The sequence below is a fragment of the Ahaetulla prasina genome, chromosome 3 (genome assembly GCF_028640845.1).
Source record: "Ahaetulla prasina isolate Xishuangbanna chromosome 3, ASM2864084v1, whole genome shotgun sequence".
Taxonomy (NCBI): Eukaryota; Metazoa; Chordata; class Lepidosauria; order Squamata; family Colubridae; genus Ahaetulla; species Ahaetulla prasina.
In genome coordinates, this window is record NC_080541.1 from 121,026,265 (window position 1) to 121,052,815 (window position 26,551).

A 26,551-nucleotide genomic window follows, 5' to 3' on the forward strand; every position below is an offset into this window, starting at 1 on the left:
GCCATTGTGATAAACTTTTAGCTAGGCTTTGGTGTATATAAAAAGCTTTTATGTCAAAGAAGGAAGCCTTTCTACCTGTTAAGGCAGGGGTGAATTTTGTTTGGTTGTTCATAAGACTTCTGTTCTTTCCTTTTATGTGAGGTTGTTTGCTTCTTTAAATGTGCAAGTAAATAATCTTGCCTTGACTTGAAATCTGTAGATTAGCCCCAGATAATAAAATTGCCAGATCACTTATAGAGCAGACTTTCAACTGGCCTTGAGAAGAGAGAATTAAGCATATTATACACAATATATGTCTCTCAGATCAAAGAGAATTTTTGAAATTCAAAAACAGTTGCAGTCCATAGGGGAATAAAAGATGGGTTGTTCTTTGCTAAATTACAAATTTCTAAATCACTGTATTTTTATACACGATTAGCAACATACTATTAAAAATAGTTTTGATTAGTGATTGATTAGTCTAGGAGATAAGTTTTATTTTGTTCTATCCTTAAATATTAGAGATTTTTTTGTCTTTTTAGCACTTTGCTTTTGCAAAAAATCACATTTACAAGAACTCACTGAATATATGGAAGAGCTATGTTATTCTAAATTCTGAAAATTCATATCCTCCTGAGAAATTCCAATCACTTTCACAACAGTCAGCAGGTACAGAATCCTGACTGAAAGCTATTTAAATGCATATTTTAGTTAGTTTTCTCTTTTTGCATACTCATAGCATAAACCCATCAACAGAAGGGTTCTTGGAGGTCACTTTATACTTATGGTCTCCATGCAGATGCCTGAAGAACAAGCCTTCTGTATCCTAGTGAAGATCATGTATGACTATGGCCTGCGGGAGCTCTATAAAAACAATTTGGAAGGTTTGCGGAGAAAATTTTATCAGCTGGAGAAACTTACGCAGGTATTACCTGGAATTTTTCTTTGTTTTAGAAAAAGAATATACTAAAAAAAAAGGGAATAATGAACATATCCTACCATAGGTATGCTCAACTGTCCATGAAAATTGAGGCATTGATAATTAATGTGCAACTTGTATGTGTGTGTGGGGGGGGTATACATACATATATAACATACATAATAGATGAAACACATTTGATCTTCATTTTAGTACCAAAGTGTTTATTCTAGAAATAGTTTCTAATATTGGCTTAAAATATAGCAGAAATATAAGCATATACTTCATAAGCATAAGAAAACAATGCATGTTAACTTAGATTCTGATAATGCATTTAACATCTTTGAGAAGAAAAGTTGTATTCATCTTTGTCTTTTACTTTTCTCCGTAGGAGCAGCTGCCTGATTTATATAACCATTTTGTGGAACAGAATCTTGAAGCTCATATGTATGCCTCCCAGTGGTTTCTCACCCTCTTCACTGCCAAGTTTCCACTTTGTATGGTCTTCCACATAATTGATTTACTACTTTGTGAGGTAAAATTACCTTCTATCCATAAAGAAGCTTGCTTTGCATGAAATGAATTGTCATTTTTCTTGGGCTTATAGTTACAAGGATGACTGGTTCTTTTATTAGATGGAGATGTACTGCCACTTGCACATCATTCTTTTATCCTATTTTAGTGTGAGATGTTCTTCCACCAATATTTCTTTTTTTAAAAAAAAACAATTTTTATTAAACAGTTTTGTCTTTAAAAACAACATAAAAAACAACCCCAAATACATAAAAACAAACAAAACACAACAAACAATACATAGCATCTAAGGTCATTTTACAGCTTTCTGTATCGGCGTACATATTTTGCTTTTGTAGTTCTCTATTCTATCATATCTTTTTTTTATTTTTTTTATTTTTGTCATAACAGTGTATATAAGCATTAACATGAAATAACTATATAACATATAAGCATATATATGAGCATAAGTATGCAATAACTGTATTAATTGGATATAATGAAGAGGAACAATAGGACAGGGAACGGTAGGCACGTTTGTGCTCTTATGCACGCCCCTTATAGACCTCTTAGGATGGGGTGAGGTCAATAGTAGATAGTTTTTGGTTAAAGATTTTGGGATTTTGAGAAGAGACCACAGAGTCAGGTAATGTGTTCCAAGCATTAACAACTCTGTTACAGAAGTCATATTTTCTGCAATCAAGATTGAAGCGGTTAACATTAAGTTTAAATCTATTGTTTGTTCTTGTATTGTTGTGATTGAAACTGAAGAAGTTTTCAACAGGAAGAACATTGCAATAGATGATTCTATGAGTTAAACACAGATCCTGTCAAAGGCGGCGGAGTTCTAAATTTTCTAAACCCAGGATTTCAAGTCTGGTGGCATAAGGTATTTTGTTGTATTCGGAGGAGTGGAGAATTCTTCTTGTAAAATATTTCGGAACACGTTCAATTGTGTTGATATCAGAAATGTAGTATGGATTCCAAATAGGCGAGCTGTATTCAAGAATTGGTCTAGCAAATGTTTTATAAGCTCTGGTTAGTCGTGTAGTGTTTTTGGAAAAGAAGCTACATAAGATTAGGTTTACAACTCTTAGAGCCTTTTTTTGTGATGTAGTTACAGTGGGCTTTAACAGGGTGGGGGTCATCTGTAAGGTAATGTCCATCAAGCTTGTATTTAGTGTTTTAGTTCTTTTTTCCAATATGTAAGACTGAGCATTTGCTGGTTGAGATTTGGAGTTGCCAAGTTTTAGACCATTCGGATAGAAAGTCAAGGTGTTAAATAGTTTGACATTGTCAGCAAAGAGAACACAATTACTTGTGATATGGTCGCAGAGATTGTTGATGTATAATATGAACAGCATTGGTCCAAGAACGCTGCCTTGGGGAACGCCACTTTTGACAGGATCTATTTACTTCTTGATAGAAGTATAATAATGTTACATCAAGATATATATTCAATATGTGAGGAAGATCTGGAAGAAATGGGTTGATTATATGTTTTATATCTATCATAAAAGACTAGATATTTGGATTTATACTGGATTTTGACGAGGAAGGACTAAAGTTGAATAGATATTGTAATTTTCTGTATTGAAATTTTATAATGTGTTGTACTGAATTTTAAATAGAATATTCTCGAAAGATCTTATGTAAGAAAGACCTGGGGGGAAAATTATATGGTTATAGAAGCTATAAGGGAGATATTCTCTGAATGGGATTGGATTTTTATGCTTTAGCTGGTTTTAAATACTTTAGGATTAATTTGTTCTATTGCTTTACATATCTTATTACTGTTAATAGTTAATTTTTTTTGAAGGATTTTGGTTATGTTAGGAGGAAGTCAGAGCTAGAGAGGGAAAATTGGTATAATAGTTTTGGGGAAAAAATTTCTTAGCATATGTTTGTTTTATTTTTAACTATACCTTGTGCTTCTTCCGGGAAGTCAGGGGGGAGGGGGGAGGGGATTAGTAAAGGAAGGGGGGTTGGGGGGAAAGGGGAAAAAAAATTTTGTTGTAAAACTTTTTGAATAAAAAAAAAAGATATATATTAACACACACAGTAGTATTCATTTTTCTTATTTATATTCATTTTCTTATTTATATTCATTTCTTTTACATCTCTTTGTTTAATGTTGTTCGATTACTCCAATTTAAGTTTCACCAGTACTGAGTTAAACATTTCCTGTTTTGGTTTCTATTTTCAAGCCAACTATACATTTTATTCCATACTTCATAATAGTCCGAATCATCCCTCTCTTTTAACTCCATAGTCATTTTATCCATTTCTGCGCATTCAAGAATTTTCCTAATTATTATTTTGTCTGAGGGTATATTATTTTGTTTCCAATTTTGTGAGAATATGATTCTTGCTGCAGTGAGTATGTGTAGTGTTGTCGTGTCCCACTCCTCCTCTGATGGCCGGGTCGGGGAAGTCCGTATCAAGCGTGCCTCTGCAGCTCTGCCAAAGTCCTATCAGAGTCCTCAGGGCAGGCAGGAATCCAAGGTGTGACTTCAGCAATCCAGATTAGACTTTGCCTGACTCAGAGAATGCCAGAAAGCAGATCCTTTATATAGGCCATGGGGTGTGGCTCCATGACTCAGCACTTATCCAGGCCTGCCCCTCCCTTCCTTTTGGTGACGTCGCCTCTCCATTCTCCGGAAGCGTGGATCTCTCCAGCCTCCAGCTGTTGGTAATTCCAGCCCAGCTGTTGGTAATTCCAGCTCGTGACTGGCTTCACATTCCCCAGGCTCACATGCTGTGGGGGAGGGGCCCAGCTGCTCCGTTTGTCCGGGCATGGTGCCAGGACTGGGAGCTGGAGGCATGTCAGGCCATTTGTCTTGCTCGGACTGTCCGGGCATGGTGCCAGGACTGGGGGCTGGAGGCATGCCAGGACATTCTTCTGTACTATCAGTGTCTGGCAGGAAATGAGAGGGGCCCGGCTGCGGCGAGGGGGGCGAGCGAGGCACAACAATGTAATGTATTGGAGTTTTTTATTCATTTTTGAGTCCAGTATTCCTAATAAAAATAATTCCAGTTTCAAATCTGTTTTTTGCTCTGTAATTTCTTCCAACCATTTTTGAATTTTGCACCAATATTTCCTTGTGATGGGGCATGTCCACCACATGTGATAGAATATTCCAGATTTTTTGTTGCATCTCCAGCATTTGGGGGATAAATTTGAGTACATTTTGGCCAATCTCACTGGGGGCAAATGCCATCTATAAAACATTTTATAGAGGTTTTCTTTGTAGGCGACTGCTGTTGTAAGTTTATAGTTCCTTGTCCATAGTTCGTCACACTGTTCTAATTTTATGTTATGCCCAAAGTTCTTAGCCCAGCTAATCACATTTCTTTTACTACTACTTCCTCCATTTTATATCTTAGTAAAAAATTGTATAATTTTGTAATCATTCCCCCCCCTTCCTAATAAAATTTTATCCAGTTCCAATTGTTTCTCATGTATGCCGAATTGTTCTTGGTCGTTTTTTAGTCTTGTTTTAATTTGTAGGTAGGGCCACCATTCTATATTTATTCCTTGCTTTTTCAGCATTTGTACTGATTTTAATTCTCCTTTTTTGTCTAAAATTTCTGAAGATCTTACCATTTTACTATTGCATTTGGGTGTGTCATTGCCTCCATTGTCATTAACCAGTTTGGGATTTTCATATAGTGTTTTTTTTTTAATCTTTACCCAGACTTTAAACAGGGAGTTCCTTACTATGTGTCTCTGAAAATATGGATGTGTTTTATTTTTCCCTTCCCAGAGAAAACCGTGCCAACCTATTTGGAGGTCATGTCCTTCTAATGCTAATATTCTTTTGTTTTTAAGTTGAATCCAATCCCTCACCATGTCAAGGCAGTTGCCTGGTAGTAAAGCTCCCAGTCCGGGAGCCCGAAATCCCCATAGTTCCTGCTGTCTTGTAAAAGTTTAAATTTAGTGTGGGTTTTTTTCCTGCCCATATAAATTTAGATGTTATTTTATTTAATTTCTTCTCTAATTTTACCGGTATTGTTTGGAAAAGATATAGCAATTTGGGTAGTATATTCATTTTGATTGTTGAAATTCTGCCAATTAGTGATATCTGTAATTTATTCCAATTTTCCAAATCTTTTTGTATTTGTTTTAGCAGCGCATTGTAATTATCTTCTTTTATCATGCTACATTTTGCTGATAACCATACTCCCAGGTATTTAATTTTCTTAGCTCTTAAAATTGCCATTTTCTCCTCTAGTTTTTCATTTTGTCTTTTAGTTAAGTTTTTGATTAATATTTTAGTTTTCTCTTTGTTTATTTTAACCCCTACCACTTTGCCAAATTGATTTATATCTTGTAGTAGTATTAATCCCATCTCTAAAGGCTCTTCTATAATAAATGCCAAGTCATCTGCAAAGGCCTGTAGTTTGTATTCTTGTTCTCTAATTTTTAATCCTTTGATCTCCCGATTCTGTCTTAATTTGTTGCATCAGTGTCTCTATTGAGAGAATAAATAACAGAAGGGATAGGGGGCATCACTGTCTGACTCCTTTTGTTATGCTGAAGCCTACTGTTGTTTCTCTGTTTAATATTATTTTTGCTTTCTGGTTCGAATATGTTGCTCTAATTGTCCTAATAAATTTCTCACCAAAATTCATTGCTACTAGTTGCTTAATTAAAAAATCCCAATTTAAATTATCGAATGCTTTTTGTGCATCTAAGAATACCAATGCTGCTTGTTTTTCTGAGTGTATTTCATAATATTCTAATGTATTCATTATTATTCTTATATTATTTTTTATGTGTCTGTTGGGTAAGAATCCATTCTGGTCTGGTTGTATGATTTCATTTAATATATATTTCATCCTTTCAGCCATTATTTTCATAAATATCTTATAGTCGACATTCAGCAGCGAGATTGGCCTATAATTTTGGATTTTTTTTTCTTTCCACATTATCTTTGGGAATTAAGATTATCAGTGCCTACTTTGTGGTAGGTTTCTAATAATAAGTTCACAAATGGTTTTTGTAATTTTTTATAAAATTCTGCTGGGATTCCATCTGGAGCCGGTATTTTATTACTTTTTTGTTTTTGAATTGCCCTTTTTAATTCTAACATCATTATTTTTTCATCTAATGTTTTTTTTTGTTTCTGGTAGGGTTGAGAGATTTCTCTGCTGTAAATATCTTTTAATGTCATCCTCCGCTATGTTCTCCCAACTACATAAATTTTGGTAATATCGTACTGCTATATTTTCTTTTTCTTCCTTCTGATGATGTGCTATCCCTTTTTCATCTTCAAGTTGTTGTATTAGTTTCTTTTCTTTTTCTTTTTTTAATTTGTAGGCCAACCATCTCCCTGGTTTATTGGCATTTTCAAAGTAGTTTTGTCTGGTTGATCTAATTTTTTGGCTATTTGTTCTTGTGTGATTAGATTTAATCTATGTTTAATTATGTCTTTTTCGTCCCTAATTTCCTGGTTTTGAAGTTCTTTCTGCATTTTATATTCTAATTTTCCCAGTTTCTCTTGCAATTCTGTATATTGTTTCCTTTTGTTTTTATTTCTTTGTATTGTGTATGCCATTGTAAGGCCCCGGACATAAGCTTTAGTTGTGTCCCACAGGTTTTGAATAGTTGTCTGTTCATTCCAATTTTCCTTTAGGAAAAACACTTTTTCCATATATTGAACATAATTTTTTTCTTTCACTATCCTTTGATTCATGGTCCATCTCTTTTTTCCTCCCCCCTACCCTTTCCGTTTAACTATTAATGGATTGTGATCTGCCCAAGTATTCGATTTTATTTCTATTTCCTCTACATTTTTTCCTGTTTTTGGATCCATCCAGATCATGTCAATCCTGGACCATGAATTATGTGGATTGGAGAAGTATGTATATTGGTTCTGTTGTGGGTCGATTTCTCTCCAAACGTCTTTTAAACTTAGCTCTCGGGTCATGTCAAAGAAAGTTTCGGGTAGTGTTCTCCTTTCATAATTTTTTACTTCCTGTTTTGTAGTCTTTTTTGGGTCAACCACCGTGCTGAAATCCCCTAGTAAGCATATATTATCCATTTCCAATTCTACAATTTGCTTGTGTAATTTACTGTAATATTCTTTTTGTTTAATTGTTTGGTGCATATATGACTGCAATTAATATTCTTTTTTGTTTTATTGATACTTCAGTCAGTAACATTCTTCCCTCTTCGTCCACATGTATTTGTTTGGGTTTTAATCAGTCTTTTTTATAAACTGCAATTCCCCCTTTTTTTGTTTCAGCTAAGGCTGAAAATATTTGGGGGCTTCCAGAAGGTTACATTCCCCTTTTTTCATGTGAACCTCCTGTAAGCATATAATGTCCATGTTATATTTTTGGAGTTTAACAATTACTTGTCTTCTTTTTATCAGTGAATTTAATCCATTTATGTTGACCGAAAGTAGTTTCTTCCATTCTGCTACTTATTTGTTGCCCTTATTCCTCTTCTTTGTCTAGTTTCCCTTTGCTTTCTTGTCCTCGCTCCTTCTCTTTCTTGAACTTACTTCTCCTTCTCGTGTTTTGTTCTAGTTCCTTTTCTTCTAGCTGTTGCTCCTCTTGACTTTTGGTTTCAAGGAGAGGTGGGGAGGTGGGGAGTGTTGCTGTAAGCGGGTTGGTTGGCTGTGTAGTTGCATCTTGATTGATAGATGGAGTGGGTGTTGCAAATTAGTCGGCTGTTTTGTAGCATCATGTGTGGGTGTGGTCCTAGGTGTGTGCCCATTAGTCTTTTGTGTTGTAACGACCTGGTTAATGGGCTGTGTGGAAACATCCTGAGTTCTGGGAATGTGACCACTTGTAGTGGTAATGGGCTTCCTGGAAATATCCTGAGTTCTGGGAATCTCTATATATACAATTATTAATCAACAATAGCTATTTAAGACTAATCAGTTTAAATATACTTAAATCTATACAAAGTTTCAATAAAGTAGAATCAATATGTTTATATGGACTATTAAAGTTTAAAGCTAGTAACTCAATATAAATGTTGCAGTAATAAGTCTCTCTGGAATTTAGAGGGACTTCCAGGGTGACGTCATGGTGGTGCGGTACAGGGAAATTGGACTCCGTTCTCCCTGGAGGGGACAGCTATAGAAAGGGGAGCAACCAAGAGTGACGGGGAGAGGAACGATCTCCATTTACAAAAGGTGGGTGCCCTAAAAACTGGCGCAGAAAAGACCAACTGTCATGGCGAGGTCCAGAGACGTGGCAGCCCGAGTGAATAGGAGAGGAAGCAGAAAGTGAGAGGTGGCAGAAGTATTGGCAGATAAGAAAAAAAAAGCATGAGATACCAAACTATCTCTCTAGTTGATGGAATTTACAAAAAAAATGCTAAATAAGAAGTGAGTCTCTGAAGAGGAGGTGGCGGCGCCTTAGCGGTGGGAGTGGAGAAGGAAGAAGACTGAATCAATGTGGATTGGCAAGGAGGGAAAGTGATTGTGAGTGCGGACTCAAACCGCTGGTATATCAGAAAGTTGGAAAACTGATTTGTGAGATAAAACTTGTGGTGGAAAGTGACAGGAAGTCTTTTTCTGGGACAGTGGAGATAGAGACGGAAGAAAGTAAAGAAAAAGACAGTGACCGTGCAAATTGAAGGTAGCCATCATTTTGAAAGCAGAGAACAAGGAAATTGCGGAGTGAGCAGAGAGACTGAAGATTAAGAACTGTGGTAATCTAGGAGGACTCCGAATGGGACTCACAGTTAAACATCTGTATATAGTGATTACCTTAGATACTTTAAACTCTTACTGTATATTCCACTATCATCTTTATTTTTAAGCTGTATTTGAGTAAATCCTTCTGATATCCCTGTTTAGACAATGGAATGATTCATAGAACTCAAGGCATTCACTTATTATGAAATAGTGTCAGTTGTCAGAAATAAACTCTTCATTGTTTAGAGGATAGTTAAAAGTACAAAGGTTAATTTAAAAAAAATCACAAAAGGAATGAGTCAGAGCAAGTCTTGCACTTGCACATGTTGCAGTTGCCTATCCTAACTGCCTATCCTAACTGGTTGGAAGGAAAGTTTTACCTTAACTTCTGGTTGTTGTCAAAGCTCTCTTTGTAATTTAGCAAATGATAATTCATGAACCATGCATCCAGTTTATAACTCTGATTTGTTTCAACAAGCCAATAGATAAGGTTCCACTAAATTTAAAGTTAGTACAAAACTTGTCTCATTTCCAGTTACATTCAACACAGAATACATAATTTAGTCTAGCCTGCTTTGATTACTCAGAGATTGATCTAGTCTAATCTCTTTAATGTAGCCTGCTTTGATTAATCAGTTGGACTGATTCACACATGTTAACTCATAGAGTGCCTATAGTGATTTTTTTGTTTTTTGCTTTATGTAATGTAAAACTGTGTCTTAATGTGCAAACTAGGCCACTGTTGCCTGTTCAACAAATCCTGATTTTACAAAAATCCAGGAATAGTGTTGTTTTAAATGCATCCTGTACAGGCATTTGAAGAATTTTAGCTTTAAAATAACAAACAGGATTCACCAGATGCAGGAATGGGAAAGGGAAAGAGGAAGAATTACAGGTGGTCCTCAACATACAACAGTTCACTTAGTGACCGTTCAAAGTTACAATGGCACTGAAAATGTGACTTATGACCATTTTTCACATTTATGTCCATTGTGGCATCTCCTTGGTCACATGATTTACATTCAGATGCTTGACAACTGACTCATATTTATAACTGTTGCAGTGTCCCAAGATCACCTTTTGCAACCTTCTGACAAGCAAAGTCAATGGGGAAACCAGATTTACTTAACAACTGTGTTGTAACTGTGTTACTAATTTAACAACTGCAGTGATTCACTTAACAAATGAGGCAACAAAAGTTGTAAAATAGAGCAAAACTCACTTAACAAATTTCTCACTTAGCACTTTGTGGCCGTAAATTGAGGACTACCTGTATTTTGCATGATTATAACAAGTATGGAACAGCTCTGTTTAAGATTAGCATGTGAGTATCATAAATAATAATAATAACAACAGAGTTGGAAGGGACCTTGGAGGCCTTCTAGTCCAACCCCCTGCCCAGGCAGGAAACCCTACATCATCTCAGTCAGATGGTTATCCAACATTTTCTTAAAAATTTCCAGTGTTGGAGCATTCACAACTCCTGCAGGCAAGTTGTTCCACTTATTAATTGTTCTAACTGTCAGGAAATTTCTCCTTAGTTCTAAGTTGCTTCTTTCCTTGATCAGTTTCCACCCATTGCTTCTTGTTCTACCCTCAGGTGTTTTGGAGAACAGCCCAACTCCCACTTCTCTGTGGCAACCCCTGAGATATTGGAACACTGCTATCATGTCTCCCCTAGTCCTTCTTTTCATTAAACTAGACATACCCAGTTCCTGCAATCGTTCTTCATATGTTTTAGCCTCCAGTCCCCTAATCATCTTTGTTGCTCTTTTCTGCACTCTTTCTAGAGTCTCAGCATCTTTTTTACATCGTGGCGACCAAAACTGAATGCAGTATTCCAGTTTATTAGAATATTAGAATTCTTTATTGGTCAAGTGTGATTGGACACACAAGGAATTTGTCTTTGGTGCATATGCTCTCAGTGTACATAAAAGGAAAAAAACCCACATTCATCAAGAATCATAAGATACAACACTTAGTGATAGTCATAGGATACTAATAACCAATTAAATCATACTAGGAAACAAAACAATACAAATCATAAAGATACAAGCAACATAGTTATAGTCATAAGTGGGAGGAGATAGGTAAACATGTGGAAAACTCTTAAAAATATCACTGGCTATGGCAAACCTGCCTCCCAGGCTAAAGGAAATCAACAACTGGCAGATGACCTGAACGTGTTTTACTGCAGGTTTGAAAGGAAAATACAGCCTCCTATCTCCATAACCCCCATCTTAGACACACCAACAACAGCCAAGCCTCCTAGAACTGACCCCATCCCATTGGGTTCACAACCTCTAGTGATCACAGAAAAGGCAGTGCAGGACCTATTTCACAGACAAAAGCCAGGAAAAGCTCCAGGCCCAGACAAGATTACTCCTTCTTGCTTAAAAGTCTGTGCTGACCAATTGGCCCCCATCTTCACCCATATCTTCAATAAATCACTAAAGATGTGCTATGTTCCTTCTTGCTTCAAACTCTCTACTATCATCCAAGTGCCGAAGAAGCCCACCATCAAGGAACTGAATGACTACAGACCAGTTGCTTTAACATCTGTAGTCATGAAAGCCTTTAAAAGGCTAGTGCTTTTCTACTTGAAAACCATCACGGATCCGCTGTTAGACCCCTTGCAGTTTGCATACCGAGCAAATAGATCAACAGATGATGCTGTTAATATGGCTCTGCACTACATCCTACAACATCTTGAATCTCCAAAGACCTATGTAAGGGTCCTCTTTGTAGACTTTAGTTCAGCATTCAATACCATCATTCCAGACACTCTTCTAACTAAGCTAAACCAGCTACAAGTACCTGAACAGACTTGTAAGTGGATCACAAGCTTCCTAACAAACAGGAAGCAGCTGGTAAAGCTAAGCGGGATCACTTCAGATACCTGTACAATTAGCACAGGAGCCCCCCCAAGGCTGTGTGCTCTCCCCATTTCTCTTCTCTCTGTATACCAATGACTGTATCTCCCACGATCCATCTGTTAAACTATCGAAATTCGCAGATGACACAACAGTGATTGGTCTCATTCGAGACAATGACGAATCCGCATATAGACGAGAGGTCGAACGACTAGCCTTGTGGTGCAATCAAAACAATCTGGAACTGAACACACTCAAAACCGTAGAAATGGTGGTAGACTTTAGGAGAAACCCTTCCATCCTTCCACCTCTCACAATACTTGACAACACAGTATCAACAGTAGAAACCTTCAAATTTCTAGGTTCTATCATATTGCAAGATCTAAAATGGACAGTTAACATGAAAAACATCATCAAAAAAGGACAACAAAGACTTTCTGCACCAACTCAGAAAGCTCAAACTGCCCAAGGAACTACTGATCCAGTTCTACAGAGGAATTATTGAGTCTGCCATTTGCACCTCTATAACTTTCTGGTTTGGCTCTGCAACCCAACAAGAAAGACACAGACTTCAGAGGATAATTAGAATTGCAGAAAAAATAATTGCTACCAACCTGCCTTCTATTGTGGACCTGTATACTGCCCAAATCAAGAAGAGGGCTGTGAAAATACTTACAGATCCCTCACATCCTGGACATAAACTGTTTCAACTCCTACCCTCAAAACGACGCTATAGAGCATTGCACACCAGAACAATTAGACACAAGAGCAGTTTTTTCCCAAAGGCCATCACTCTGCTAAACAAATAATTCCCTCAACACTATCAAACTATTTACTAAATCTACACTACTATTAATCTTCTCATCGTTTTCATCACCAGTCTCTTTCCACTTATGACTGTATGACTGTAACTTTTTGTTGCTATCATTAAGGGTTAAATTGCAACGTATGACCATCATTTGTGTTGTAAATGTTGTACCTTTGATAAAGGAATTTTTTTTCTTTTTCTTTTATGTACACTGAGAGTATATGCACCAAAACAAATTCCTTGTGTGTCCAATCACACTTGGCCAATAAATTCTATTCTATTCTATTCTATTCTATTCTATTCTATTCTATTCTATTCTATTCTATTCTATTCTATTCTATTCTAATAGGAAGGATAAGAAGAAGAATAGTAATACAGTCTTAGTAATAATTTGACAATGTTGTGGGAATTAATTGTTTAGCAGAGTGATGGCATTCGGGAAAAATCTGTCCTTGTGTCTACTTGTTCTGGTGTCAAGTGCCCTATAGCATTGTTTTGAGGGTAGAAGTTGAAACAATTTATGTCCAGGATGTGAGGGGTCTGCAGATATTTTCACAGCCCTCGTTTTGATTTGTGCAGTATACAGGTCCTCAATGGAAGGCAGATTGGTAGCAGTTGTTTTTTTCTGCAGTTCTAATTATCCTCTGAAGTCTGTATCTGTCTTGTTGGGTTGCAGAGCCAAACCAAACAGTTATGGAGGTGCAGCTGACAAACTCAATAATTCCTCTGTAGAAATGAATCAGCAGCTCCTTGGGCAGTTTGAGCTTTTTCAGTTGGCCCAGAAAGAACAGTCTTTGTTAAGTTTTTTGGATGATGTTTTTGATGTTAGGTGTACATTTTAAGTCTTGAGATATGATAGAATCTAGAAACTTGAAGGTCTCTACTGTTGATGCTGTGTTGTAGTATTGTAACAGGTGATAGTATAGAAGGATTTCTCCTAAACTCTACCACCATTTCTATGGTTTTGAGTGTGTTTTGTTCAAGATTGTTCCAGTTGCACCACAAGGTTAGTTGTTCAACCTCCCGTCTGTATGCAGATTCATCATTGTCTTGAATGAGACCAATAACTGTTGTATCATCTGCAAACTTCAATACTTTAACACTTTATCTTTAATATTTTATCTTTAATACTTTATCTTTTGAGATGCAGTCATTGGTGTATAGAGAGAAGAGAAGTGGAGAGAGCACACTGCCCTGGGGGGGCTCCTGTGCTGATTATCTTGTGATTTTGCCTAGCTTCACCTGCTGCTCCCTGTCTGTTAGGATGCTTACGATCCATTTACAAGTGTGGTCAGGTACTGATTTAGTTTAGAAGAATATCTGGAATGATGCTATTGAATGCTGAGCTGAAGTCTACAAAGAGGACCCTTGCATAGGTCTTTGGAGATTCAAGATGTTGTAGGATGTAATGCAGAATTATATTATCAGCATCATCTGTCAATCTATTTGCTCAGCAGGCAAATTGCAAGGGGTCTAACAGTGGATCCGTGATGGTTTTCAGGTGGGCCAGCACTAGCCGTTCAAAGGTTTTCATGACTACAAATGTTAGAGCAACCAGTCTGAAGTCATTCAGTTCCTTGATAGTGGGTTTCTTTGGCACTGGGATGATACTAGAGCGTTTGTATGATAGTAGAGCTGATACAGAAACAGTTGATCATTAAACAATAGATTAATAGGTTCTGTCCCTTTCTTTAAGTCATTACTTTCCTTTTTTTTATTTGACTATTGTTTTTGTGAGGTTCTGAAGTGATTGTTCCAATTTTGTTCAGCATTCATTTTTATTACTTTTACAGTTCTGACCTCTAGTGGATGAAATTCCTCAGGATTGTTACCAAACATTATTTTAAAACCTATTTATAGGATTGTTTAATAATTTGATTCTGTACAATGCTCTGACCAGCAACATTTGTAAATTATAATGGATGTACAAATCACAAATTAAATCACATAGGATATCAAGATTCTTGTGTTTGCTTTTCTACTTGCTTCCTGCAGTTGGAAAACTTAATAACTTTGATTTTTAAAAACAAAAAAATTAAAATTGTTTGTTTAATTAAATTAAATTAAATTAAACAGACAAGAAAAAAGGATTAGGGCAAAAATTTTGGGGTATAATATGCAATTAAATCAATGAAGTATATATGGAAGTGCTGAAATTTATCTCTCTGAAATATATTATTGAATTATAATCAGTGTAAATTTCAGCTCTTCCACATATAAAATAAAAATATTTATGGAACTTTCTTTTATTTTTGATAACAGTATCAAGGCTTTTATATGCACAAAGATGGAAGACTTAGAAATACCTACAGTGGAAGAATGATGAAATTGATGGAATCAGCGGAGATGGCAAAATTGATAACTTTGATTAAAGAAAAGATTTTGCCCAAAGAAAAAACTTGATGTTTTTTTTTTCAAAAAATGATCAATCAATCAATAATAATATTTAATCAGTCAATGACAGCAAACTTTTAAAGAACAAAACAATTTGCAAGATATGACGTGATGATTTTTGTATTTGATTATTAGTATTACATGGGATTATAGAAATAATGTAGATAAATGTTAATTTTAGAGGAAGAATTTGATGTACTCTTTTATTCGTATTGGTACAAAAAATATCAGAAGTCATTCTTTTTCTCTTATTCAGTCACTTTTGTCTTCTCTCTTTCTTAATCTTTCTCTTTCTTAAACCTTTTTTTCTTATCTGCTTATCTTTGTTTTTATTTTTTTGCTTTTGAAAAGCAATTGAAAAACTTCTGATTTCTGCTAATGCTAAACCACTGATCATAGTCCTGGGTTTTGCCAAAATTCTAATTTAAGAATTCAGATGTAATAGAAAACAAGGTATCACCTTTAACTATATTGTATTCTACGCATAATGTATTAGGAGAGGAGAAATGTGTGATCTTAATTCTTAGATCTGTAAATACAGGTAATTTTAAACAATATTATATTCCTACTTTTTCATTTTCAGCTTGTTAGTTTTATTATAATGTTTAGATCTTTCAGTAATTTTCCTAATAAAAGTAATGTTAAATTCTAATTTGGTATGTTTTTCAGTATATAAAGAGCAAATACTAGAGAGCTTCTGTGGCTTAATACATAGATAGTGACAAAACTAAATGACAAAATAACATAATAGGCCAAGTTGAAACTTTTCTGTTTTAAACAGAAAATGAAATAAGGCTACTCCTGGCCTTATCTTTAAAATAGAAACAGAGGTTAACACATATGATTTTTTTCCGTTTTAACCCAACAATCCTGCAGAAAAGAAGCCAAAGTCTAGAAGAGACTTTATTCCTTAGTATGTTCATTTTACATACTGGTAGATTTTTATAATCTAACTGGGAATTACTCCATTAAATCCTTTAAAATATTGCTTTTTGTATGTTTTATCTATAAAAACCTTGACACAATCCTAGTATTATTAGCATTGTCTACATAGGTAAATCCTTTGCAAACTGGATTAATACTATTTTTTGTTTTTTCTTCTCTACATTGCAGGGTCTGAATGTAATCTTTAATGTAGCCCTGGCTCTCTTAAAGGTAAGATAATTTTCTGTATTCACTCACTTCAGCAAGTTCACAGAAATACCTTGGTGCCATAAATGTTACTATACTGCCCATATGCACATAATTTTGTTTACTATTTTGATTAATTGGTTTCAGGAAAATGTAATAGAAAAGAGAATGTACTCTCATCTAATCTATTTTTAAAAATCCCTTATTCGTGACCATGAAGCAATTTTTGTCATTCTTTTAGTTTTCAATTCCAAAAAACTGCAGTAAACCATTATTTTGTTTGACTCTTTCTTAATATGAACACATTTTTGGAAGCAAAAGGTCCAAATGCTCATTATCCATGTTACCGTTGATGTAGACTGCAGTAATGTGCTCTACATATATTTGCTTTTGAAGACAGTTCAGAAACTTCAACTGATCCAGAATGCAGTTGTTAACTGGGAATAGCATATTCAGCTGTATTTTACTAGTTGATATTTAATCACTCGTTTTCTTCCAGTTCTAATTCAACTTTAAAGCTGTACCCAAGTACATATTGAATCATCTTTTCCTATGTTCCTTACAAACCTTTAAGGATGGTACCAGTGGGGAAATCCATTTTTTTTTTACTACTGGCTTGGTGGGCATGCTGTGGCTTGGTGGGTGTGGCTTGGTGGGCGTGGCAGGGGAAGGATACTGCAAAATCTCCATTCCCTCCCCACTCCTGGGGGAAGGATATTGCAAAATCTCCATTCCCACCCCACTCTGGGGCCAGCCAGAGATGGTATTTGCCGGTTCTCCGAACTATTCAAAATTTCCGCTACTGGTTCTCTGGAACCTGTCAGAACCTGCTGGATTTCACCTCTGGATGGTACACTAGGAATCCCCATCCTGCAAGAAATGAATGGGATGGGGCTCACCAAAGCACCTTCTAATTGGAGTTCTTTCAAACACACTGCCTCCTAAGATAAGAAATATATTCAATCTTCTGGCCTTCAAAAAAGGCACTGAAGAGGATGTATAATATCAAAATTGCTTGAGTTAATTAGGTGGGATATTTGTTTTTATTGGCTTCTTGTTCCTTGATAAATCTCCTTGAGACTTTTGAGAAAATGGACCTTTGAGAAAATGAACAGTGTAAATAATTGTAAAAATACAAGCAAATGAATGAATCTATTGTTGGTCTGACAATATTCATAATTATGAGAACCCATTGCAAGGTGACTTCTACATAAGAATGTTTCTTTGACTGATTTCAAAGTTGTAACCTGCTTGGGCTAACTATCCCATATTTAGCTGTAGTATTCCAAAAATACCATATTTTTCAGACTATAAGACACTCCGGACTATAAGACGCACCTAGCTTTTGGGGAGGAAAACAATAAAAAAAATCTGCCTCTGCTTCCCAGCAATTTGCCTCCTTACAGCAAACAGCCTGGTCAGCTTCAGCACAGCCTGATTTAGCATGAGCAGCTGATTGGTGGTTGGATCAGTCTCCTGTAATACTGCCGATCAGCTGTTCCAGGCTGTGGGGATTGCCGCTGCCCATTGCCGCTATTGCCATCCATCACTACCACCTCTGTGCATCCCATTTTCAGCCTCCATGCATCCCATTTTTGACCTCCACGCGTCCCATTTTTGGCTTCCGTACATCCCGTTTTCCGCCTGTTTCAGGTGGTAGGGATTGCCACTTCCGCCTATCTCCACTGCCTGGAGTGGGCCGAAAATGGGATGTGCAGAGGCTGAAAACAGGACACACGGAGGCCAAAAATAGGGCATTCAGAGACCAAAAACAGGATACGTGGAGGCAATAGGTGGTGGCAGTGATGGGTAGTGGCGATGGTGATGGGCAGCAGTGATCCCCACAGCCGGGAACGGCTGATTGACAGTATTCCAGGAAGCCGATCCAACTGCCAGTCAGCTGCTAGTGCAGGGGTGAAATCTACTTACCTTCCTTACCGGTTCTGAAGTGCACATGCCGCTTGCATGCACACGTCACATCTGCACGCAGACCTTCTGCGCATGCGCAAAACCTTCTGCGCATGCGCAAAACCTTCTGCACATGCGCAAAACCTAGGTAGAACTTACAACATGAAATCTTAGAAATTCTAATTGTTCTTCTGAGTAGGTCATGATTTTCCTTCCAGAACAACCAAACTTAAGCCATTTTAAAAAATATTATCAAATTTCTAGCAATAGCTATGGCTTGTAGAAGTCACTTGGTGCCTTCCTCACACTAGTAATTGTTTTAGGCTTTCTTCAAAAAGTCAAGTTATTTTATATTTAATATATTATTATATATTAAGATCTGGTCTCAACTAGTAAGTAAAAATAAATAAGATGGTACTTTATTTCTGCTTTTGATTCCTTGTCACTTGCTCAAAACCAAATTGGATGACTAAAATAGAAAGTAATGAAACGGTCAGTAGACCGTACCAAAAAAAGAATGAAAATATGACTATCAGCACCATCCAGTGTTGGAGATACTGCAAACTGCACTTCAACTTTTCATGAAAGTGATGAATGACCTTAAGATGGAGCCTCATTGTATGTACAAAAAAAACCCTCCCAACCAGTTACATATTCCAGATTAGGTAATTTGGCACAGTCCTGAGTGTGGAACAACTGTTTTCGTCTGGAAACACTTGCAAAATTATCAAAACTGTTTTTCAGGTTTAAAATACTGGTAGTTCCTTCGCACTTGACATTGAATGTTTCAAATTCAGAATGTTTTACACACTGCTGCTAGGCTCCCTGGGTTGTAGTCAACGCTAACCAGACTTTTCACATGGCACAGCTAGATAAGGATTGTTATTGAATTGGAATGAAACTACTTTAAGCAGGTGATTGCTATCTGTCAATATGTAATTGCTACAACTTAAATCCTCCTTTTTTTCTGCCTTTTCTTTTCAATAGCTCAATAGAGTCCTAGATTTGCACTTTTCAGGCTTGTTTCTAGGTGGCAGTTAATTGTTGTAACTAGCATAGAATTGCCAACAGAAATTGTAATTTTTATTGCTTTGTGCACCAAAGACAAATTCCTTGTGTGTCCAATCACACTTGGCCAATAAAGAATTCTATTCTATTTTTTTTTAATTTACATTTATATCCCGCCCTTCTCCGAAGACTCAGGGCGGCTTACATTGTGTAAGGCAATAGTCTCATCCTATTTGTATATTTATATACAAAGTCAACTTATTGCCCCCCCAACAATCTGGGTCCTCATTTTACCTACCTTATAAAGGATGGAAGGCTGAGTCAACCTTGGGCCTGGTGGGACTCGAGCCTGCAGTAATTGCAAGCAGCTGTGTTTAATAACAGGCTGTCTTACAGCCTGAGCCACCCACGGCCCTATTCTATTCTATTCTATTCTGTTCTATTCTATTCTATTCTATTCTATTCCAGGGGTCTCCAACCATGGCAACTTTAAGACTTGTGGACTTCAACTCCCAGAGTTCCTCAGTCAGCAAAGCTGGCTGAGGAACTCTGGGAGTTGAAGTCCACAGCTCTTAAAGTTGCCAAGGTTGGAGACCCCTATTCTATTCTATTCTATTCTATTTAATATATTTTATTTCTGCTGTTTTAATTCTATTTCTGTAAGCTGTCCTGAAGCTCTGGGAAGTAGATGGCGTACAAATATAGCAAATAAATAAGCACAAAGAAGATTATTTTATGCCCATATTTTACACTTCTATTTAAAGTATTAGCCCAGTTTCATTTAAATCAGGACATCATCCTCCAATTATTTTTTCATTTGGCATTGAAATCTCTGTGTGGAAAGGACTATATAATAATTATTGATTATATGAATGCTTCATATTATATTTATAATGTGTATATAATGTATATATAATATTTGCACATTTGCACAAATGTTTTACATTCAGCTGTATTTGTATTATTAATCAATTCAATTTCTTTATTCAAAGAGTAGCTCTAAATAATAAAAATAGGATTAAGCTGATATTTTAAAAATGACAACATTTCACAATTAGTACAAAGAGAGCATTTTAATCATCTGAGAAATTCAGAAAACTCAGCTGAATATCATAATGGCTAAAAAAGATTTGAAATTCCCCAAAAGTGTGAAATATTTATTAGAAAACTAACGTATCATTGAAATCTTATTTAGCTCATGAGCTTGTTTTCCACTCTACAATGGAAACATCAGAATAGCAAAACTTGAAAGATTCTGTCACCTTCAGATATTTTTGAGCACCTAATAGAAATATCACAGATCAATTTCTTACATTTTATGGTCTAATAGCCCCAGAATTTACAGTATTTTTTCTTTGTAGGCATTTGCCTTAAAAGATTGGAGTTTCCTTGATTATAGTTTTAAGTGAATGGGGTTCAATCTGTTCTAGCAGATTTCCTCTGTTGGCAAGGTATTACTTTACTATGAAAGAATAATTTTGAGACTATCTATCAAATTAATTCCATTTTCAAAAAACTTTGTCACATAAATTCCTGGTTCATGCACAACAATATGCCATAATGTGGTTTGCATGTGGACATCTTCACATTGTGGCTTGTATAACAAGCCATTGTTAAAACATCTTCAGGTTTTTTTGCCTGAACAGTTTTTGTTTAAATTTAGTCAGCCAATAATTTTTTCTATAAAATCCAATTTGTATGCATATCTCAGGCACTGCTTTCAGACTTTTCTCTGTGGGTATTTTCAGCAAATATATTTGGCTTCTAAAGAATATTATGTTTTGCTATTTCATGAGAGTAAATTGCTAGGAGTCTTCTTTGGAGACTGTAGGATACAGCCATATATGGTGACTGAATATTTCTCAGTTTACTGGGATGAAGAGGCTGACAATATACCGTTTTCCCCAAAATAAGACATCCCCTGAAAATAAGTCTAATCAGGCTTTTGAGCGCATGGCAATAAGGCCAAGCGCTTATTTCAAGGTTCAAAAAATATAAGACAGGGTCTTATTTTTGGGAAAACACGGGTATTATTTCTTATCTCCAAAAGAGCAGGAGATAGAGATCCTAGGTTTTGGCCCCAAGATTTGATGCTTTTCTGCCATTTCTCAGGGCAGAACTATGTCTTACAGTTCCCCTGTTCTTGGATTTTGCTCCAAATCTGCAAAGGAATGGCCAATTAGCAAACAAAGCTTTAGACCTACATTTTAGGAAATGAAGAGGCAAATTGCTCCTGTCACAGAAAACGCAACAACAAAGCAAAGCAACAACTGCAAAAAGGAGCCATGGTGTATTTATTCAGAAAAAAAACCCAAGAACAAAATTTACCCTCTTTGTTATATATAGTAGTTCTGTGGAAAGTCACAAAAAAGACAAAACTTTTTGACAAGATGTTTTTCCAAAGTCTACCTGTGAATGCCATAATATTTTTTCAGAACTAGAGCATCAACAAAACCTGAACAAGTAAAACACAACTCTGGCTTATGCATGACAAACTCCCTCTAGTGTCTATACTTGCCAGCACATGCTGTCATATAGGTGTTTACAGAACTAGGAAACCTGTGGTTACTGAGAAGATCATCAGAACTCTCTTAAAGAGTAAATTATCCCTGACTTCTCCATCTTTTCTTTTTTAACCCAGACTTGATTTCATTTTAGAATACTGTAAAGATATTTGGTGTGCTGTCTCTTCTGAACACCAGAGAGCAGTGCCCAACAGACACTGGTCTTAGAGTTTTTTGAATGACAGTTTGGATTAAGTATACAGAGTGCATAGCTACTGATGATCCCTCAAGTGGAAATACCTATGAAAGAATAAGTGTTTCTTAAATGGCTGAATATGCTTTAATCCTGATACAATATGACATATTCTTTTTTTTCTTTTTCTATATATGATTCCTTCATCACAGTAAGAATAATAAACAATTTTAGTAAGTTATCACTTTGTTTTAAAATACAACAAATGATTTCTTCTTCTCATATTTCATCTTTTCTCCGTAATCAAATCCTTAAAGTCTCATTGTTCAGCCGGGTCAGCAAAAGTCCACTAAATGTTACCAGAGAAAACAACGTATCTACTTTAATCTTGATCAGAAAAACCAACTATATGTGGGTATATGCATAATTTTGAATTTATTTATTTATTTTGTTATATTTATGTAGTGTATACTGGAGGTGGTGACACTTTGAGAGCTGTATGCAACAAAATTTAATTTTAATGTATGCCGATTAGTGTACACTCAGTGACAAAGTTATTCTCATCTAGTCTAGTCTAGTCTAGTCTACTGTAGTCTAACGTTATATTCCTTCATTTTACTTTTAACAATCTTGAACTTTTTATATTCCTTTCCTTTTCTTTCAACAATCTTATTTGTTAATCCTCTCAAGTCCTAGAACCTGATTTCTTCTCATTTATTCTTTGCCCCCTTCTCATGAATTCCTTCATAATTTTAACAAGTTTCTCATGAAATTCTTCATAACTTTAACAAGTCTCTTTCATAAATTTAGTATAAGAAAATTCTTCTTGTCACTCTTTTGTTTTGGTAATGCATCATTCAATTTCAATTGTTTATCTAATATAGCATCTTCTTCCACATCATTCCCATAGTCCATTGTTTTAGATCCACTTTCAAATCAGACTCAGTCCTCTCTAGTAAAGCTAGTCCTTTCCCATAATCTTCTGAACACAGCTTGTATATAATGATAGACATTTTTAAAATTAACATTTGGGTCTCTTTACTCCATTTTGTATTAGTAAGTTAAATTTATGTTCTTCTTTAACTGTAATTTTTAATTCCATCTGGTTTCCTCTAATGTCCAACGTTCAAAATCCAACTTACAATAAAGTTTAAGTAATCAAAACAGCAGCATTTTCATATGGAAAGGGTTCTAATAATTAGTTTCAAATTTTTATTTCAAATCCACTTGAACTAGTCTGTTTATAGCTTTCCAAAATCAACATTCTAATTATCCTTTTTCTGTTTATTCCATAACAGAGATTTTTTAAAAATCTTTAAACTTTATAAAATTTCTTTTGCTAAGAATTGAAGGAAACTCGTGTAATATAATATACCTACCATTATGAAGATTCTCTGAGAGATGATAACCACGGAAAGGGAGCTGATGTGAAGGACTATAGTGAGGTGACAATTTTGCAGGAAAGAGGGAGCACATTCCAGAAAGAAGGGAGATACAAGGGGTCCCACAGCCCGAAGATTGACAGAAGACAGAGAGTTAGAATGGCCCCTACTTAGAATCTCCAGGGTAAATCTGTTAGGTTGAGGGTAATAAAGGTTTAGTTTTGCAAAATTCTGTCTGTTATGTTTAGGCAAATAAAGAACTGACTCTGGCTGAACTGTTCCATGTCCTTCTTGGCCTTAGTCTGACAATGTTCCAAATATCAAAAAAGCAATTAATAAGTAATTTACAAAGGTGATTAAGAAAGGAAGTATGTGAACCCTGTCTGTGTCTTTTTAAATGTGTCGAACTACAGTTTGGACTGTGTTGGCTTTACCTCTTCTCCTAGTGCTCTAGACCTACCAGAGACAGCGATTTTGCAGTTCACAATTTCTTTCCCAGAAGTGCTCAGTAATAATTACTGTAGCTATCATCAAATTTTCTCATTTCTTTTCCCTCCTGAAATCATTGTGTACTTCCACAGTCTGCCTGTGAACACACACACGCACACACACACACACACACACAATCTGCATCATTTGAAGAAGTGAACTCCTGCTCACAGAACCTTAAAGCATAACACATTTTATACTGTTTAATTTGCCAGAAATTTCTCCGTTTTTAACAGAGCAACAATACTGCCATTTAGATTTTTAAAATTGATTCTGCTATTCTTTAATAACAATGGATCAGCTTTGGAACAGATTGACCAAAAAAAAAAAAAGACAGCAGTTAAGCTGCTATAGAAAACAGAGGTGGTTATTTTGGTATGAGAAGGGAAGAGAAGAGAAGAGAAGAGAAGAGTTGGAAGGGACCTTGGAGGTCTTCTAGTCTAACCCCCTGCCTAGGCAGGAAACCCTACACCACTTCAGACAAATGGTTATCCAACATCTTCTTAAAAATTACCAGTGTTGGAGAATTTACAATTTCTGGAGGCAAGTTGTTCCACTGATTAATTGTTCTAACTGTCAGGAAATTATTCCTTAGTTCTAAGTTGCTTCTCTCCTTGATTAGTTTCTACCCATTGCTTCTTGTTCTACCCTCAGGTGTTTTGGAGAATAGTTTGACTCCCTCTTCTTTGTGGCAACTCCTGAGATATGCTATCATGTCTCTCCTAATCCTTCTTTTCATTAAACTAGACATACCCAGTTCCTGCAAATTTTCTTCATGTGTTTTAGCCTTCAGTCCCCTAATCATCTTTGTTGCTCTTCTTTGCACTCTTTCTAGAGTCTCAACATCTTTTTTACGTTGTGGCGACAAAAACTGAATGCAATATTCCAAGTGTGGCCTTACCAAAGCATTATAAAGTGGTATTAACACTTCACGTGATCTTGATTCTATCCCTCTGTTTATGCAGACCAGAACTGTGTTGGCTTTTTTGGCAGCTGCTGCACACTGCTGGCTCATACCCTATCTTTAGTTTCATTTATAATTCAATGACACTGATATCTAAATGTTAACCAGTGTTTACATATAATTCCTGGAATCCAAAGGAGCTACAATATTGTCTGTTCCCACTATTGTTAGTTTTGATTGTGAGTTTTTAAGGTTGCATATTCTTATAAAACTGTCAAGAGTTCTGAGGGATGAGGGATGCTCAGACCCTAAAAAGGGTTTATAGAAGACCAACTAAGATGATAAGGGGACTGCAGGATACATTGTACAAGGAATGGTTAAGGGAACTAAGTATGTCTAGCTTAATGAAGAGAAGAATCAGGGGTGACCTGATAGCTGTCTTCTGGCACATGAGAGGCTGCCACAGAGAGGTGTGGGTTGACTTATTCTCCAAAGCTCCTGAGGATATGACAAGAAGCAATGGATGGAAGTTTGTTAAAGAGAGATTCAATCAGGAACTCAGGAGAAACTTCCTGACAGTGAGAACAATTAGTGAAAAAGCTTGGCTCCTGGAGTTGTGGGTACACCTCTGCTGAGATTTTCAAGAAAAGCCTGGACAATTATAGTAGTGGCCAAAATTGTGGAAATCTTTTGGGAAAAGTGTATTTTTGAGGTTTGACGGCTAATAACACCACTTTTTTTTTTTTTGGAGTTTTATGATAATCATATTCCACTGCTGGAATGGCCTGGGAATAGACCAGACCTTAACCCAATTGAAAATCTATAGTCCCGACTAAAGAAACCTGTTAGTCAGAAGTGACCCAGCAATAAAACCCAGTTAATAGAAGCAATCCTTCAATCTTGGTTTCACATTATAACAGCTGCAGAACTAAAAGACTTGGTACACTTCATGGGAAGACGTTGTAAGGCTGTAATTCATGCTAAAAGTTACCCAACTAAGTATTAACTGATGTGATAATTTTTGAATATCTCATTTTTTCACTTTTCTTCTTTATACTGTAACTGCTATTCTAATAGCAAATCCTTCATAAAAGTTATTGCATTACATTCTTGATTAAATTATATTTCCATCGATACATAATTTTATAGTACTGCTCCAAAAAAATGTGGTGTTATTAGCTAGTTTTAGAAAATACACTTTTCGCAAAAAGGTTTTTTAATTTTGGCCACTACTGTATTTGTCCAGGATGATATGTCTCCTGCTATGATGTCTCCTGCTATGGGCAGAGCGTTGGTCTAGAAGATCTCCAAAATCTGTTCCAGCAGATTCCATAAGTCTATGTGAGTGCAGGAGAATAGAAATATAATTAATAAAAATGTCAAGACTAGTTTACATGATGTATCTTAATAAAATAAGTGTAGAAGAAAAATTGGCAGAAAGAAAAAAGAAATAATATAAATGCAGAGTTACTTAAATAAATAATTGATTTCTGGCAATATCCAGGCAGATACTACCAAGGATTCCTAAAGAACTAATGGAAGTTACAACAAATAAGCAACAAAGTCATATCTAACATTGCCCATTTTTTTCTTTAAAAAAGAAATAACTTGTTAAAAACCACATCCAACCACACATATGGACCATGCCTAATACCTTAATTAAACTATAGAATACAAGTAATCCTCAATTTAAGACTGTCCACTTAGCGATGGTTTGAAATTACAACAGACCTTGCTAGGAATTCTTAAACTCTGTTTCTAAAATTCCAATGACTACCCACCCTGGTCATGCTCTGTAACCAGGCCACATTTGCATGCCCACATTTTATGACAGTTTTGTCAAAAGCCAGCATTTACTCTGTTTTTTGTTGAACCATATTTTACTAAT

At 35.9% G+C, this 26,551-nt stretch overlaps 1 protein-coding gene across 4 annotated transcripts in view; it reads left to right on the plus strand.

Moving 5' to 3' along the window:
- RABGAP1L (RAB GTPase activating protein 1 like) overlaps positions 1 to 26,551 on the plus strand; it is a 188,049-nt gene that overhangs the window by 94,968 nt on the left and 66,530 nt on the right. For 3 of the 4 annotated variants that reach the window (XR_009154646.1, XM_058178630.1, XM_058178631.1), the window contains exons 15-17: positions 719 to 904; positions 1,290 to 1,433; positions 16,258 to 16,299. Coding sequence is in view for 3 of the 4 variants with exons in the window: in XM_058178630.1 (XP_058034613.1) it covers positions 719 to 904; positions 1,290 to 1,433; positions 16,258 to 16,299 (372 nt within the window). In the remaining variant the exon portion in view is untranslated. The remainder of the gene's footprint in view (positions 1 to 718; positions 905 to 1,289; positions 1,434 to 16,257; positions 16,300 to 26,551) is intronic. The other variant, XM_058178632.1, reaches the window with a different exon arrangement.